The sequence below is a fragment of the Mesoplodon bidens genome, assembly GCF_964165515.1.
Source record: "Mesoplodon bidens genome assembly, chromosome: 15".
Classification (NCBI taxonomy): Eukaryota; Metazoa; Chordata; class Mammalia; order Artiodactyla; family Ziphiidae; genus Mesoplodon; species Mesoplodon bidens.
The window spans coordinates 43,945,424-43,963,689 of NC_138171.1; the positions used below are offsets into that span (position 1 = coordinate 43,945,424).

General features: G+C 54.9%; 2 protein-coding genes across 2 annotated transcripts; one reads left to right on the forward strand and one right to left on the reverse strand.

Annotated features, from left to right (window-relative positions):
* Positions 1-2,030: 2,030 nt before the first annotated feature.
* On the reverse strand, positions 2,031-8,816 carry TRIM72 (tripartite motif containing 72; the record flags this gene model as incomplete). The annotated part of the gene is made up of 6 exons (XM_081257158.1): positions 2,031-2,608; positions 3,499-3,617; positions 4,513-4,535; positions 5,353-5,583; positions 5,672-5,767; positions 8,427-8,816. The coding sequence occupies 6 exons, from the start codon at positions 8,814-8,816 to the stop codon at positions 2,031-2,033; spliced, it is 1,437 nt and encodes a 478-aa protein (XP_081113284.1).
* A 7,596-nt stretch (positions 8,817-16,412) lies between these two features.
* Positions 16,413-17,902, forward strand: LOC308628767 (apoptosis-associated speck-like protein containing a CARD). Its single transcript, XM_081256033.1, has 3 exons — positions 16,413-16,854; positions 17,080-17,136; positions 17,504-17,902. Exons 1-3 carry the CDS (start codon positions 16,581-16,583, stop codon positions 17,758-17,760), a joined length of 588 nt encoding a protein of 195 aa, XP_081112159.1. The 5' UTR covers positions 16,413-16,580; the 3' UTR covers positions 17,761-17,902.
* Positions 17,903-18,266: the final 364 nt, after the last annotated feature.

The window sequence follows — 18,266 nt, forward strand, 5'->3', positions numbered from 1 at the left end:
ACAGATTCAGTGAGGAAGGAGTCAGAATATAATCGTGTTTATTCATGCTGCTGGATTTGACAACCAAAGAATCCCTTTACTTTATGGTTTTATTTTCTAGCATGAAAGAGCTTCTCACATGAATCCTCTCTTCTGTGTCCCAGAGCCAGGGGCCCAGGAGGCCCTCCTCTGTGAGACGCAGCCAGGAGTGCACCCCCAGCCAGGTCTTGAGGCCTTTCTTACCCTGCCCACCTTCCTCTCCCCCCACCTCCAGAAAATTCCCACAGTTGCCAGGGGGCCCCAGGCCTTTTCACACAGCAGCAGCAGGCCCACTGGTGACAATGAATGGCCGCAGGCCTTCGCCCTCCCTTAGGATGAGAGAGGCAGCAGCCACCTGTCCCACCTGCCTGAGTCCCCAAAAGCCTCTCCCTCCAGGGAGGAGGGACTCCCACTCTTGGCTTCAGCAGTTACTCCAAAACCCAAGAAACAGGGCTTTGAGTTAAAAAACAAAAGTTGGCTTTTGAGAAGGTAACTGGGGGTTGGGGGGTGTGATGAGGTGGGAGCTTCTATCCTCCACAAATAGCAGGGCCCAGGGCAGGGCTAGCTTCAGGCTCTTTCTCTCGGTTGGCAACTTGGGGGATCTCCTCCATGTCTAGACACTCAGTGAACATATTCCAGAGACAAAGGGAAAAAAATTGGGAGTCAGTTTATTCACCCAGCATAGGCTCTGGCAGTTTTTATTTTTATTTTTTTAATTAATTAATTTATTTGTTTGTTTTTAATTTTTGGCTGCGTTGGGTCTTCGTTGCTGAGCGCAGGCTTCCTCTAGTTGCAGCGAGCAGGGGCTACTCTACGTTGCGGTGCGCGGGCTTCTCATTGCAGTGGCTTCTCTTGTGGCAGAGCACGGGCTCTAGGCATGCGGGCTCAGTAGTTCTGGCTCACAGGCTCCAGAGCGCAGGCTCAGTAGTTGTGGCGCACGGGCTTAGTTGCTCCGCAGCATGTGGGATCTTCCCGGACCAGGGCTCGAACCCGTGTCCCCTGCATTGGCAGGTGGATTCTTAACCACTGTGCCACCAGGGAAGCCCTCTGGCAGTTTTTAAACAGCTGTTTCATGGAGGAATATGTTTGGGGTTTTCTATGCCTCATAGCTGATAGCTATGTGATAACTGACTCTCTATAACAGAGAGCTGACTCAACAGAAGAATGGCTAAGTCAGCGATGCTTCAGGTGTGATCCTGCTTGTGACCTGTAGCATCAGCGCCCCCTGCGGACTTGTTAGAAAGGCACATTTTTGACCTGCCCTGGCGCACTGAACCAGAACGGTTAGGTGTTTTGAAAAGGTGATATTGACGCATGCTCCAGTTGGGGAATCACCAAGTGGAAGGCCTCTTGCTACAGTGAGTCTGGACCCTGGCAGTGGAGGCCCCCAAGGGGAGCAGAGTATGAGGCTGCAGGGGCTCCTTACTCTACATCAGGGCTCCCCAACCCCCAGGGCCACGGACCGGTGGCAGTCTGTGGCCTGTTAGGAACCCGGGGCGGCACAGCAGGAGGTGAGCTGCAGGCAAGCCAGCCGAAGCTTCATCTGCACTCCCCATCGCTCCCCATCGCTCCCCATCGCTGGCATTACCGCCTGAACCATCCCCCACACCCCCGCCCCCAACCTCCATCCGTGGAAAAATTGTCTTCCACGAAACCGGTCCCTGGTGCCAAAAAGGTTGGGGACCGCTGCTCTACAGAGTTCTCCAGCTCCTCCACGCAATTCTCCCCAAGCCACCTGACGCTTCCTCAGTCTGTTTCTTCCCAGAACCCTTGGGCTTTCCTGGTTCCCCAAGTGGAGTTTCCCCACTGACCTGACTTCAGATCTCCCTTTCCCACCACCACCCCAACCCCTGGCTGGCAGTCCCCTGTTCATGCCAACCCCAAAGTTCTCAGAACGCTTGGAGTCCCCGGTCCCAAACCCCCTCCGCCCTGCCTTCAAGCCCGGCAAACCGACCCGTCTCTCCTTCCAGGCCGGCAGGGCCCCGCACCCCTCCCCAAACCCGGCGGGCGGCTCAGGCCTCGCCGCCGCCGTCGGGCCCCACGAGCAGCAGCGGCTGAGTGTTCTTGCCCTTGTCGTGCCAGCACACGTCGAAGAAGGGGTACACAGGCCCGGGAAGGCGCTCGTGGAAGGCGAAGAGCAGCTCGAGCGCGTCGGGGTCGCTGGCGTCGTAGAAGGAGAGGACGCCATCGCAGAAGCTCAGGTAGATCCCGATGCGCGTCGGCCGCCTCTCGGGGGTGCGCAGGGCGCGGGGCTCCTTAGCCTCGACGTGAGCCTCCAGGATCTTGCCTTCGCGCAGCCCGAGCAGCCAGAGCCCCTGCGAGGGCACTGCTTGCAGCCGGCCGCGGCGACCGGCCGTGGCCGCGATCACGCCCAGCGCCCAGCGCGGCTTGTCGCCCACCTCCACCTCCCAGTAGTGCTCGCCCTCGGAGAGCAGCTGGTGCGCCACTACCGCCACGGCTTTGTCGAACTGGCGCGGGTCCTCTCCGGCCGGCGGCGCCTTCTGCTCCGAGCACTCCACGCGGCGGCCCGAGGCACACAGCACCAGGCTTGGGTGGGCCGTGCTCGGGTCAAAGGTCAGCTCCTGCACCGCTGCCACCGGAGGGAGGAGGGTCAGGCCCTGCGGGTGTGGCTCCCGCGAGCCTTCTGCCCACCCACCTGTGGACCAGCTTTGTCTCCTCTAATCCTCCCGGCATCTCTGGGAAGTGAGCCCCTCTCTGCTTACTGGTGGGGGCCAAAGACCACACCTCTCAGGGCTTCAGATTGTTCAGCTGTAAAACGGGGCCATAATTGCCTCCTTCCAGGGTTGTGGGCAGGATTAAGTCGATACAAGGCATGTCACTGGCCGTCTAAGGCCCCAGAGCAGGAGATGGTCAGGAAGCCTGGCCCTAGGCCAGTCCCTACCTCACCCCACTGTGTGACCTCAGTCTTGATCCAGTCTCTGGGCCTTAGTCTTCTCTTGGATAAAATGGAGGTCCCTCCATTCCCACCAGTGAGGGCTGCACCAGCCTTGTGTACGTGTCCTGGAGCTCTGTAACCTGCAGCACCCCAATGTGCTTTAGCTATTGGGGAGAGGAGGCTGAGCCCTTGGGCCTCCCCAGCCGCAGGCCAGAGTCAGTGTCTGACCGCAGGGTTCCATCTCTGCAGGTCCTCAGGGATCATCATCTCCACTGGCCAACAGGGGCAGGGACGGGCCAAGGATCATGCAGGGCTCAAACCCGGGCCCCAGCCTCCCCTGCTGCCGGCAGCAACATCCTTTCAGTGAGCAGTGTCCTCACCATGTCAGTCACCCACCTGAAAACCCCACGCCCTTTCAGATCCTTCTCCGAGCACAGGTTATGAAGGTGCAGGGAAACCCCGAGGGAAAGGGGCAGTGGGCCCTTCTCGGATGACCTCCCCAGCTGGGATTGGGAGGCCTCTCTGTGTGTGGCCATCAACCACACAGTTACAAACGCAAACCCAGAGCGAGACCCTCCCAGTACCTGGCATGAGAGCTCGGAACATCTTCCTCCACACCTGGAATTTGAAGTCATCTGAGATGACGGGCAGCTGGATGTCCAGACGGGCAGGTGGTGGTGACTCTGCCAGGATCTTCTGCAGCCTGGGAGGAGGTGGGGGAGGTGTGTGCGAAGGGACTTCCTGGAGAAGGCACGGGGTGGGGGGAGGGCAAGCGGGAGTACCCAGAAGAGAGGAGGACGCGTGCTGTGGTGGAGTTCCAGGGTCCCCCCCACACCAGCCCCACCGCATCACATCCTGGCTCAAAACTCCTCTGTTGGTGTTTCAGTTGGGGAAGATGAAAAAGTTGTGGAGATGGATGGCGGTGATGGTTACACAACAATATGAATGTACTTAATGCCACTGAACTTAAAATGACACTAAAAATGGTTAAAATGGGGGATTCCCTGGCGGTCCTGTGGTTAGGATTCTGTGCTTTCACTGCCGATCCCTGGTCAGGAAACTAAGATCTTGCAAGCCGCACCAAAAACAAACAAAAAAAAAAGGTTAAAATGGTAAATTTTATGTTATGAATATTTTACTAGAATTTTTTTAAAGCCTCCTGTTAGGATAAGGTCCAGCTCCTCCGCCCTTCACAGTTGGGCCCCTCCTGCCTCACCAGCTTCATCTTCCCTCCCTCTTAGCGGTTTGCACTACTGTTCCCTCTGCCTGCAATGCTCTTCCACCAACTCTTTAACCTAGCCAACTCCTGTTCACTCCTTCAGCATCCAGCTCTACAATGCACACCTCTGGAAAACCTGCCCTGGCCACCCCCTCCCCTCCAGAGCGGCACTGAGTGATTCCTGTGTCCTGTGTCCCTGTCTGTCTCCAGGACCAGTCTGGAAGGTCCCTGAGGAGAAGAACAGGTTGGGTTCTTTTCTACATCCACACAAAGTGCAGGGGAATCGCAATGGACTGAATGGGAGTAGAGGGTGAGCCAGCCAGTGTCCCTGGCAGACAAGGGCAAAGTGGGAAAGGGGGCAGGGCCAGGCTGATCTCACCTGCTGGTCACCAGGCAGTATTTCTGGAAAGAGAGAAAAAGAGAATGGAGCTGAGCAGGCAGTGGGGACACTGGAGACTTCTGAGGGCGGGGTGGACCACAGAAATGCTGAGTGTGGGACCAGGAAGAATCAGAGAAGACAAAAGAAACCCAGAATTCAAGGTCACCCTTAGCCCTTTACCTCTGTGTGAATTAGAAAAAAGTACCCTCCTGGGACTTCCCTGGTGTCCCAGTGGTTAAGAATCTGCCTGCCAATGCAGGGGACACGGGTTCAAGCCCTGGTCCAGGAAGATCCCACATGCCGCAGAGCAACTAAGCCCGTGCGCCACAACCACTAAGCCTGCGCTCTAGAGCCTGCGAGCCACAACTCCTGAGCCCGCATGCCTAGAGCAACAAGAGAAGCCACCGCAATGAGAAGCCTGCGCACCATAATGAACAGTAGCCCCCGCTCGCCACAACTAGAGAAAGCCCACATGTAAGCAACGAAGACCCAACCCAGCCCAAAATAAAATAAATACAAATAATTTTTTTAATTTAAAAAAGAATAAAGTACCCCCTTCCTCAAGAAACTAATTCCACCTGGTAAAAAAAATGTCCTAATAGATATGCAGACCTACAATATCTATGATATGAATGGTGCCCACTTAGATATAGTGTCCTTGTGCAGTGTCCAACTTAAACAACCATAATGGCCATCTTGGGGTGCACCCCTCCTCAGTGCGTGACCCTGGCTTGCTCCTGCCCCTCTCTGGACCTCAGGGTCCCTCCCTGACAATGGAATGAGGTCTCTGAGACCTGAACCCTGGCTGAGGGGCAGAGAGGAAAGCCATCCAGTGCTCACCATGAGGAACTCAGTCTGCGGCTTGTCTGCCACCTCCTCCAGCACCTTCTCCATCTGCCGCAGCTGCTCCAGGTAAGAGTTCAGGCTCCCCAGCTCCCGCCGCAAGGCTACCCCTGCCTCACCCCGTACACGTTCAGCTTCGCGGTCCAAGGAGCCCTCCAGTGCAGCCAGGAACAACCGCATCTTGCCCAGCTGCTCTCCCACGGCCCCCCGGAACTGACGCACTGTCTCCTGTGGGGACAGACAGACAAAAACATTTGGCTGGGAACCCCCAGCCTAGACCCCCAGTCCCCGGGCTCTGCTGTGCGGAGCCCCTCACCTCCACCTCCACCAGCTGATGCTCCAGCACGGCCACACTCTTCTCCTTCCGCATACACGCCTCCTGCAGCTGCAGCTTCTGCTGTGGGAGCTGCGTCTGGGGGGTGAGACATAAAGAAGTGATGTTGCTGCCCACCTCCCCCACTTAACCTGCTCCCTCTGGCTCAGCCTCAGTGCCAGCTTCTCTTCCAGCCAGGCTGGCATCTTACCATACACACTCACTGGTCTCAAGCCCTTGCCGGTACTGGTTCTGAGGTCTAGAATGCTTCACCCTCCTGTTGTCTGGCTAGGTAAGTCCTCCCTAGCCTTGCCTTCTTTCCCTGATTCCATCCCCTCAGCAGACAACCCCGCAGCACAGGTATTTGTGAGGATGATAATCACAAATGTGGTTTGGTCTCCTCCACTGGGGGGCAGGGGCTTTGCACACAGCAGGTTTCCACGGTGAGCAGAGGATGTGTAAAGAAGAAATGCAGCCTCCTCCTATTCCTGGCCTTCACCCTATACCTAAAAGCAGAACCTTAGCAAAACACCCTAATCAGCCTCCCTGCACACCGGTGGGCTCTGGGGGTAGACATTTTAATAAAAATGTCTTCTGCATGGATGAACCAAACATATCTGTGGGTCAGCTCCTACTCTAGGTCTGTCAGTTTGTGATTCCTGAAATGCAGGTGTAGGGGAGTTCCTATACCTCCAGCCAAAGCCACTGTTTGCTGGGAGGTGCACGGCCCTGGAAGCAGCCATGCCTCCATGGCTTCCAACCTCAGTTTGCTCTTCTGCAGAATGGGAACAGTCATCCCCACCTCACCTCTGGTTGTGACAAATTGGCAGCCTCCTTCCCACCTCCCCCTAAAGGAAGCTGGGAGACCCTCTAGGCACTGTTTGCTGATGAATCCCCACAGGAATTGGACAATGGGCTCCCGTGGCCAGCCGCCAGGTCAGTCTCCTGCCCCAGACGTCCTGCAGGGCCACAGCCCTGCCTGCTGCAGGACAGGGTGGGCCTGGTGGCTCTCAGCCGTCCGAGGTTCATGGGCAGAAAGGCTGAGCCATGGGGACCAAGCACAATGCCACCCTAGAAGCTGGGGGCTGCACAGAGACTTTCAGAACATCCCGCAGTTAGGAGGTGTGGGGAGCAGTGCTCCATGACGTGGTGTGTGGTGGATCTTACCGACAGGCTTGTCTCCTACTCCGAGGCGTGCAGGAGGAGGCAGTACGGCTTCAGGGGGTTGTGAGTGTCCCCCTCACCCGGCAGATCCCATTCAACCATACTTGGGTCTGGCACATGGTCTCTGGACCCAGCCCCTCTTCCTCCCCAAGGACCCAGGTATTCAGTCCCACCCCAGGCTTCCTGCCCCGCTCCTCCTTCAGGCTCCTTCCAGGGATCCCCATTTCAGACCTCCAGCCAGCCCCTCCCTGCGGCTTAGGGTTGGGGTGGTACAGACCCTGGCAGACTGTATCCCACCCCACCTGCCCCCTCGAGGCTCCTGGGCTGCCTGGTGCCCTGTCCCATTTCACGGACTCTGTTCTCTCTTCGCAGATAAAGATGGACAAGGATAGGAGTTCTGTGGTTATCAGCAGAGGTGAGTCTGGGTAGGGAGGGCTCCTGGGTGGAGGAGGCTCCTGCACTGGGTTAGGGACCACCAGCCAGCACCGAGCTGGACTGTGCAAGTCTGAAGCCGGAGGTACGGTGAAGTTGGGCCCCTGGGGGAGACTGGGGCCCTCGAATACCAGCCTCAGGGCGGGGTCTACCCCCTCTAGGAGTCTGGAGGCCAAGGAGAAGTGCATTGCAACGCTGATGTTTGTGGGCAAAGATTACCCACCCCCACCCTCCAAAACAGCAGCGCGAGGAGAAGACGGTGGCAGCTTCTGCACCGCGGAGACAGAGACGGAGCACCGCTCCATGCCTCCAATACCCCGCCTCCTCCCGCCCCTGCACCTGTCGTTTATTCTTCCAACAACCCTATAAATGCTTCATGACAGACCTCCTTGGGCCTGTGTATACATAAACCCTCCTGTAGCTGCATGCGTGTGATTTGCCATACGTATGACAGCTGAGCCAGCGTGTGCCTGTGTCCCCATTTGCCAATGTCTGCGTGTCTTTGCTGGGCTTCCATGGAGAGCGCCAACCTCGGGGCGCACAACTGTGTGTGGGCTCTGGAAGCGTTCGGAACTTCCAGCTCCAATCACAGTAACAGCCTGGACTTGGGTCTTGGTGCCAGCCTGGGCCTGTGCACAGAGGTGCGTACCCAGGCGTGCCTTGGCCTCCCGGGTCCCCTTGGATTAGGCCACATCTGGTGACGGTCAGGCCCGCACAAGCTCGGCTGCTCCAGGGGCGCGGGGGGGCCACCGCCCAGCAGCTGTGTGCCCGCCCCGCCCAGCACCACGCCCCCCCGGCCAGCCCCGCCCCTCTTACCCGGGCCTGTGCCCAGCAGCAGAGCCTGCGCGCCTGGGCCGCGGGCACCGACTTAGTCCTCGCTCAGCCCCCGGCTCCGCAGACTCCGCCCTGTGGCTGAGTCCCCCGCATCTCCGGCGCGCTCCAGCTGGCGCTCCTATCCCGCCGAGGCCGGTCTCCGAGCGCCTCTTCAAGGCTCGGGTCTCCGCCAAGCTCCGCCTTCAGCTCATCAGCCCCCCTATTCCCTAGCCGCCCCGCCCCGCCCGCGTACCCGGCAACTCCAGGCGCCCCGGGCCCTAAAGCTCAAGAGGCCCGATCGGCCAGGCCCCGACCCGTCCAACAACCCCATCCGCCCCCGGCCCCGCACCTTGAGGCGCGCATGGGCTTCGGCGGCGGGCAGCAGGCGGTGGCCGCGATGCGAACCGAGGGAGGCGCACACGCCGCACACGAGCACGCGGTCCTGCTCGCAGTAGATGCTCAGCGGGTCTAGGTGCTCTTCGCAGTGGCCCTGTGGCACCTGCGCCAGCCCCTCCACCAGGCGCGCCAGCTGCAGGTTGGTGCTGAGCGCCTGCGGCCGCGTGGGTGCCTGACAGCTCGGGCAGAGCACCGTGCCGTCCGCCGCCGGCTCCCCTGCCACGCGGCCCAGGCAGGCGCGGCAGAAGCTGTGGCCGCACTCGGCTGTCACGGGCGCGTCGAACAGCTGCAGGCACAGAGGGCAGGACAGCTCCTGGTGCAGGAGGCCGGGTGCAGCCGACATTGCGGGCCTGGGTAAGGAGGTGTCGGTCAGGGAGGCTCAGCGGAGCCACGGTCCCGGGCCAGCCGCAGCCCCAGGCCGGGTTGGCAGCCCCGCAGGGAGGAGCCCCAGCCTATAGAGGCCTCTCATCTCAAACAGGAAGGGACTCTGGTTCCGGCCAAGGGAGGGAAGGGGACCCCCTCTCAGTCCCAAAGGCAGCCTCAACTGCGGTTCTCAGCCCCGGCCCCCCAAATAGCCCTTATCAGGGACCCGGTCTCAATCCCAGTTCCTAAACACGAGGCTGGGTTGCAAACACGGTCTTACCCACTGTCCTTGCCCCGATTTAGCCCCAGGCCTCAGCCCCAACCCCAGATTCTCCAGCGCCCCTCCCCCCTCCCCTCCTCTCACCTCTCCAGGGCCCGCAGCCCTCCCCTCCCCCATATCCCCAGGCCGGCAGGACCCGCAGGACTCACAGGTCTGGTTGGAGATCTTGGACAAAAAGAGACTCGCAAGAGGCCCAGTCAAGGTCAGGCCTAACTGTAGGTGGGTCAGAGCTGTGTCTGAAGACAGGTGAAAAGGAAGCACCGAGCTCAGACCGAGGACAAGGGACACCACGGGTGATGGGCCCGCATTGAATAGCAGACAGACCCTCCCAGGCTGAGCTCTGGCCCCAGGACTATATTTAGCTGCCCTGCCCATCCCCTTCCATCACTTCTGGAAACCGTTCTAAAAGTGAGGACTGAGCGGTCAGCGGACAAGCATCACATGTCAAGGCCACCTGTCCTGGCCCATCCCACTGTCCTCTCCCCTGCCCAGCCTGGAGCCAGAGCTCAGAGCCAGCAGAGACAGGGCCTCTCATACCACGGAAAAGACAGAAACATGATTGAAGGGAGTCTCCCCTTTCTCCCTCACCCCGACCTCCGCACTCTCCAGCCTCCCCCGTTCCCTGCCCGTGGCCCCTCCCCAGCTTGTCACCCACTTATTCCCCAGGCTTAAGGCTCTCCAAAGTCACACCAGCAGTATTATTTCCACATGCGGGAGAATAGAACCTCCCCCAACCCTGAAAGTTTTTCTTCCTGCAGGGCTGAGGGGAGAGCCTTTTCCCTGTTGGTGTCTCCAGTGCTCAGCACAAGCTATGGGGCAAAGTGGGCCTCCCTAAGTGCTTGGAAAATGAGTGATAGAGGGACAGCTGAATAAATGAATGAACTAGATCCAGAGCCTGCAGCCGAGAGCCTCAAGGCTTATCCTTCAAATCTCAATTTAAAAACCAAAGTCCTCACACGCTAGTCATCACTCACCTCTCCCTCTGCTCACTCCCGCCTCGGCCTTTGCATTTCTCTCCCCTCTGCCTGGAACACTCTTTCAAACCCCAGTTATTGCGTGGCTGCCTCCCCCTCATCCCTCAGATCTTTACCTCATGTCACTTTTTCAGTGGGGCTTTTCCTACCTCCCTGATTTTAAATCTCCCATCTCCCTTCCCCTTTTTATTTTTCTCCATAACATTTATCAAGATCGGACACATGATATATTTTACTTGTTGGTTTCTTTTCTGTCACCTCCTAACAGAATATAAATTTGTTCACTGCTCATCTCCAACTTCGAACAAAGTCTTTGGCACACAGCAGGTGCTCAGTAAATACTTAGTGAATGAATAAACACAGAGACTCACTCTGTCCTTCTCTTCTGGCCTCTCAGCCTTTTCCTGGATTTGTTCATTTCTCCCTCGACCACTCTCCGTCTCTGTTAGTCTGAGCTTCGACAAGAGCCAGGTCAATTGTCCCATGAGAGTAGCCAGACACCCCATAGGTGAGAATCAAGGAAGAATTATTTTCCCTGCTTATAAAGGAGAAGGAAGCAGCTGTCCCCCTTCCCTCCTTAAAAGTCTTTTTCTTTTTTTTGGCCACGCCTTGCAGCATGAGGGATCTTAGCTCCTGACCAGGAATCGAACCCGTGGCCCCTGCAATGGAAGTGTGGAGTCTTAACCACTGGACCACCAGGGAAGCCCCCCTTAAAGATCTTCTTACTCCAACGTTTTGGCAAGTAAATAAATCTCCCCAGGAGTCGGATAGCTCCTAGCACACCTCTGCTTTTATGACTTGTCTCTGAGTTCTGGGGCTCATTCCTTCTTGAACACTTGAAGTTCTTGCATGTTTCATGCTGGCCCGCTGAGGGAGCTGCTCCAGGCTTCCTGGCACCTTGGGGTCTTAACCTAGGAACTTTGTTCGGGCTGTAATGATTTGGGCCTCTCGGGAAGAGATAAGTGAGGTTTTATCATTCTTTTGGATTAGAGCAATTAATCCTGGTTATATGAAGGATTCTGGTTATATGAAGAGTCTCAGGAAGGTAGGGCTTTTTACCAGAACCCTGAGAAATCCAGAGAAGTTCCACTTCCTCAAACAGGAGGCAGGTGGGGATGAGAGCACATCTGGAGCTGGTCTCTGAAACCACTAGCCACTTCATTTCCATTCAAAAAGTCAACATCCTGAATGTAGATCTCACCTGGAGTTTCCACCCCTACCAGGCTAGGGCTGAAGGTTTTGGTCACTAGGAGTGGGTGCCCAGGAAAGGGAGGTGACACTCAACTCAATCCCTTTCTGTAGATGGGCCAGATCTGACCTCTGACCCATGAAAGGGACATAGATCATCTACAGCAGGGTGGAGGACAAGAAGGGGCCCAAAACCATGCCCAGGGGAGGAGGAGGTGAGGACTAGTATTGCTGAGGCCCAGAACTCAGAGGGGGCAGATTTCAGCCTGTCCTAAGGGAGAGCTTCCCAACGGCTGGAGTGATAAGTGCCATGGGAGGTGAGAACTCCTTGTGTTAGATAAATGCAAAGAGAAGCCAGAAATCCCCCGATCGGGGCCCCTGCAGATGCAGGATCTGAATGCTGGTGTCACAAACTCATGCTGGGTGCCCCCAGAAAATCACCTACCCTTTTGGGCTGCAGCATCTTCAGCTACAATGTAAGGATAAGTAGGATAATAATACCATCCCTGTAGGGTTGTTATGAGGATGAAACTAGATAATATACTAAGTAAACAGCAAGGACAGCATGCTGGCACCCAAGGACTTCGGAAGCAGTGACTGCCACCACTAGGCTCAAATCTTGACTGCTCTTTCCTCGTCGTGTGACCTTGATCAACCTGATTTTCTCATCTGGAAAATGGGGATCATGTCAGGATTATTATCGAGACTATTGGATCGTTATGAAGATTCAACAAGCTAATTCATAGAAAGCTTTTAGAACAATACCAGGCCCATAGAAAATGTTCAATAAATGTTGATATTGATATTATTACAATTATTACTACTAATTGTTCCAACGAACCTTCCCTACAGCCCTGTAAGGTCAATAACATCATCCCCACTTCACAGATTTGGAAACTGAAGCTAAGAATCTTTAACAATGACAAAAGCACCTACTCTGTGTCAGCCCTGTTCCAAGCACTTCACAATTCTCAATCCATTTATAACCTCATAGCCTCATTTATAACCTCATAACAACCCCATCATTTTTCCTATCTTAACAGGAAGCCATGAGGCATAAAGAGATTAAATGACTTGCCCAATGTCCTGGCAGTCTATGGTCTTCTGACCCCAGGAGGTGCAATCTGGCTCCAGCAATCAGTTACTTTTTTTGGGGGGGGTAGAGGTGTCGGATCACACCCAGGAAGCATCTTACCACCACCAACTGGTCTGGCCTAGTCCAGGGGGCAAGAAGGTGGGCCCGAGGGGAGACCCGGAGGTTCTTTCCTGCCAGGAGTCAAAGCTCAGAACTCGGAGTACTTCCCCCAGAAAAGGGGGGCCCAGGGAGAAGAGATTACCACGGCTTCCCAGAGAGTTGCCCAGGGCTCCTATTCCCCACCTCCTCAGGGGGAAACCACCCTGCAGTCTCCAAGAACGAGCTGGCTCTGAGTCTACCTCCCTGGGGTACCCTAGAGAAGCCACTGTCCTTCTCAGAGCATTCATTCCCTATGGGCTGGCGAGTGCAGACCCCAGAAAAGGGCTGTGACCGCCCTGAGTCACACAGCTAAGAGGTAGAGGGTCTGGGAATCAAACCTGAGTGGGTCTGATACCCCTCATCTCCTGTTTTTCCCACTATTTCACAGTCTTCTGAATGTGCTTTGTAAGTTTCTTGAGCACTCTGCGAAGAGGAGGAAGTTAACGCTATCATTCCTAGTACTGCAACATCTGCCCTCCTAAGGGTGTATTCGGACAGTCTGGAGGAGGCATACATTTCCATATACATTATCTCTCCAAGCAATTTGTCAATTTCTGAAGACAGAGAGTGGGACTTTGAGGACGTAGGCTGGAATTTGGGCCCAGGAGTCAGGTGGCTCCGTCTGTATTTCCTCGTGTACTACCAGTGCAGTCTTCCAGAGGAATTTTTGAAAACTTCAGTTTCCTCCTCTGTGAGGTAGGATAGACACACTTACCTCATGGGGTTGTTGGGAGAATTGAGATTATGCATGTTAAGTGCTTAGCACAGTGCCTGGAACAGTAAATTTGAAAAATGGAAGCTGTTGTTACTATTATTAGTCTCCCACATCACTTATCATGAGGTTGGGCATCTAGTAGGTCCTTAGTACATCTTTTTTTAATTTGTAAATTTTTATTTTTTATTGAAGTATAGTTGATTTACAATGTTTCAGGCGTACAGCAAAGCGATTCAGTTATACATGTGTGTGTATATATATATTCTTTTTCCAATTCTTTTCCATTATAGGTATTTATTACAAGATATTGAATATAGTTCCCTGTGCTATACAGTAGGTCCTTGTTGTTTATCTATTTTATATATAGTTAGTACATCTTTTGAGAATCAAATAGATTCTCCTTCTGAGTTGAGAGTCTACAGTGGGCTCAATAGAGCATGTCCACCTGACAAGGTGTCACTTGTGCTCTCTGACCTCCAGCCTGAAATCACTGCAGGAGTGAGGCTTCCACTGCTAGTAGAGGACGCTCCTGCACTTCCAGCCCCTTGTCCCTTGGCTCCCTGTGACATCACACCGAAGTGCTAGTGTGTGCTCTGAGGCATGTCAGGCGAAAAATCTCAGCCAGATCTTCTGTGTCTCAGTCTGAATGTATGTGAGCAAGAATGAGACTGCGTCAGGTGCCAGGGGCAAGCTGGCCAAGAGGAAGGGCCCTGGGTGGTGATAAGCAGGAACAAGGGAAGGGGCACCGTGTCACACCACGACACACATCCTCAGCTCCCCCGCTTCCATGAAGCCAGGTGTGAGGAGACCTCCTAGTCATGACACACACTCCCCAAGGTGCAATTTCCTGCAGCCCCAAAAGTTCAGTTGTGTTACGTTGGTTTTACATAAAGCCAAGGCCGCCCCATCCAAACAAGAATTCAAGAGATGCAGTCAAATGGCCATATGTATGGCCAAGGGGATCCCTGCTCTTTTAGGGGGTGCGGTTTGAATCAGGCAATCGCTTTTTAAATTCCATGGATAAAACACCCACAGCTTCTAAGATTCCAACAAATGTGAAAAGAGCAGGTTTCTATGATTCTAGATCTTTTGTCATTTCATGAAAGCTTATCAAGGCTGGATCTGTGCCAAGCCCTGTGCTGGGTGCTGTGGACCTGAAAGGGTCCTCAGCCTGGTGAGGAAAGCAGAGTGACCAGACACACTGTGTGATCAACACTGTGAGAAAGGCATGATAGGGGCATCCAGCCGACACGGCCAAGGAATAATTCATTTTGCACAGAGAGGACAGAAAAGCCAACTGGGAAGAGTAGACAGCGGCCAGACTCAGAAGCTAACCAGACAACCTGCATGATCCCTCAGCTATATGACCTTGGGCAAGTCCTTCAACCTCTCTGAGCCCAACCTTCTCACGTGTACAACAGGGCTACTATTCCCTATCCCAAAGGGACTGTTTTAAGGGTTAGAAATAACACATGTGAAGGATCACAGCCTGTACATAGGAGCTCAATTTTTTTTATTTCTTAGAAAAAGTGACTCCTGATGCATGTTGGAGGACAGGCAGGAACTCATCAAGCAGACCAGGAGGGAAGAGAGGCCAAGCAGAGATCAGGTGCTGCACGTGCAGAGGTCCAGAGGCTCACAGGGTAGAAGGTGCTGCCGAGGAAGTTGGCAAGGGACTTAAAGGCCAAGCCAAGGAGCTTAGACTTGATTCTGGGGGCACTGAGGGGTCATAGGAGGTTTTCAAGCAGGGGAGGGACAGCATCAATGTGTGGGCTAGGAAGATGTAGTCTTCTGGCCACAGTGCACAAAATGACATGGAGATTCTGCAAGGACGAAGACCAGTGAAGAGACACAATAATAAACAGCCATGAGCCAGGGAACACTAGCTGCTGGGCCACAGGTGCCACCCATGGTAAGGATGTTGGCACATAGTACTACCCAGCCTGTGTGCAGCAACTCGCACACAGATGGGGAGCAGGGCCCTGCTACTCTGCTGGAAGCTTTTGAACACATGTTGCAGGTAACACAGCCTCAGTCATTCCTTTATTCAGCAAATCTTCACTGAGTACCTACTATGTCCCAGGCACTCTTGATGTTGGAGATTCAGCAATGAACCAGACAAGGTCCCTGCCCTCAGAGCTCATGTTTTAGTGGGGAGGTGGGTGCCTAAACATACTCAGTTACAATTTAGTCACAATTGCTATGAGAGCTACAAATCAGTAGCAAGTGTTTTGAACTGGAGGGATTCTAAACCTGGTCTCCCAGAGGAAGTAGCATTTAACTGAAGACCTAAAGTCTTGAGTTTGTCAGGCAAAGAGTGAGGGAAGAGAGCTCCAGGTTGAGGGCACAGCATGTGCAAAGGCTTGGAGAAGCAAAGGAGCCTGGCACATTTGAGGAACTGAGAGGCCAGTGTGGTTGGAACTCCGAGATGGAGTGTGGTCAGGGTGTGGTGCAAGACAAGGCTGGCAAGGTCCACAGGGGCAGACCAGCAGGGCCTTCCCAGCCATGTTAAGGGCAAGTTAAGGATTCTGGGCACAGCTTGGCCTCCAACACCAACCCACAGCATCCCACTCCAACCTACACCAACCCAAGCCACCTTTCATCTGCTCTTCTGGGTCAAGCCCCCTGGCCCCAGAATAGCTCTTCCCATGACTTTCCCTCCAGTCAAGAATTTTCTCAACCATTTCAAGTGTCTCTTGTCATCACTTCCCAAGAAATTCAGTTCCTGCGGGACCAAACCCTGGCTCTCCCAGGAAGCATTTGGCAAGGTTTCAGGCACCATCAGGTAGCCCATGTTATGCTGGAATATTTACTAAGTGAATGAGTGTTATTATCCCCATTTCATAGATAAGGAAACTGAGGCTTGGAGAGAGAAAGCACACAGTTTTCTCTACCCGTGGAATTTGGGGAGCTACATGGCTGTTAGGTTTCTATGATTCTGATTCTATGACAGGGAGAGAGGATGCTAAGGTTTAAGGAAACATGGAGATTTCAGGGTTCCAAAATTCCACGATTCTAAGCCTTAGCGCTCCAATAAACCAGGTTCCTGATCTGTGCTACCTAGTCCAAGTCTGGAGAGGCAGGCACCACCCACGAGCCCTTTTCCACCGGGTCTCCTGGGTCCCACCTCCTGGGTAGACCAGCCAAAGGATGCAATCTGGGCGCCCCCCGATGGCCAGGAGAGAAAGGGAAGGAACGCAGTAGTCAGGAGCCTAACACCCAAGAGCAAAGCTCTGAGGCAGAGACAGGAGTGAAGGCAGGGAGCTCCAGGCCCCGCCCCAAAGCAGACTTCCTGCTTGGCAGACAGCCCGAGTGAGCTGAAGCGGCGGCTGCGGCAGAGGACCCCAGGAGCCATGGGGTGCACGCGTGATGCCATTCTGGATGCGCTGGAGAACCTGACCGCTGACGAGTTCAAGAAGTTCAAGATGAAGCTGCTTTCAGTGCCGCTGCGCGAAGGCTATGCACGCATCCCACGGGGGACGCTGCTGCCCATGGATGCTGTGGACCTCACCGACAAGCTCGTCAGCTACTATCTGGAGGCATATGGTGCCGAGCTCACGGTACTCGTGCTGTGCAGCATCGGCATGCAGGAGGTGGCGGAGCAGCTGCAGGAGACCTTGCGCAAGGGTGAGTGCGCCCCCTCCACACAGGTCCAGACCAGTATCCCCTCTACACCCTCCTCCCAACCCAAAAGTTCGCCTCCCGGAGCTTCCGCTTCCTGTTTCTCCTACCGTTTAATAAAATCCTCCTGCTGGCGAGGCTTCCCGCGCCTGGTACTGACCTTGGCTTCCGGACCAAGAGACCCCTGTCCCCAGAAACACTTGGGAGACACCACTTAACATTTTCTTACAGGCCCCGGAACCACGCCAGCTGGGATCAAGGCCCCTCCCCAGACAGCAGCCAAACCAGGTAAAGCCTTCAACGCCCAACCTCACCTACCTGGGCACCTCACCAGCCCCACCCCACCGTACCCCTGCACAGCCTATCTCTTGTCCCAAGGCCAGGAGCACCCAAAGAGCACAAAGCTAGGCCAACCCTTCCTACCCACCTACTCACACACCTCCTGGGACTGAGCCTGGTTGGGAGGAGAAAGGGAGACAAAGTTAAACTCATCCCATTATAGGTAGAGTCCTGGTGGCATGCCACGCCCACCTTGAGCCCCACCGCTTAGGGTTGCATTCAGGGCAATTTCTAAAGAAAGCCTAGTGTTCAAGAGGGACAGGCTCCAGCACCCACCCTGGACCCAGCTCATCCCCTCTCCTCCCTCCCGCCCCAGCACTGCACTTTGTGGAGCAGCATCGGGCGGCCCTCATTGCGCGGGTCACAGATGTGGACGGGGTGCTGGACGCCCTGTACGGGAAGGTCCTGACAGAGGAGCAGTACCAGGCAGTGCGGGCGGAGCGCACCAATCCTACCAAGATGAGGAAGCTCTTCAGCTTTGCTCCAACCTGGAACCTGACCTGCAAGGATCTGCTCCTCCAGGCCCTGAAGGACACCCAGCCCTATCTGGTGGTCGACCTAGAGCAGAGCTGAGGCATCTTCCCCATCAGCGGTCCCACAGACAACCCCTGGCTGTTCCAGCCAACTTACCTGGAGTCTCTGATTTTTTTTAATATACATAATGTATGAAAAAACAGCTTGTACTTGGTCTTCCTACTTCCAGCCTGGAAGCTCATGCAGAGCTGAGCTACATATCCAAGCGCCGCAGCGGCTCAGATGAAGCTCTAGTCTCTGCCTGTTCCTGGGGCAGCAGGCTCCCCAAACACTTCATCCTTCCTGCCCAAGTCACCATGGAATGGTCCCTCACTCACCATTTGGTGGCTCCCTTGACGCCACCCCCAGAGGGTCTGCCCTTGAGACCTGTGAACACAAGTTAGCCTTGTGGTCAAGGTCTAAAAATTAAAATAGAAATATGTACAAAGGGCCTGGAACTGTGGGGGGCCAGACTTGACAGATGCATCTAGAAACAGACTCGTCTGCCAAGCTTCTCTTTCGCTTTTTCATAGGAAAAAAAAATTGCAAAATGAGCAATTTTCAGG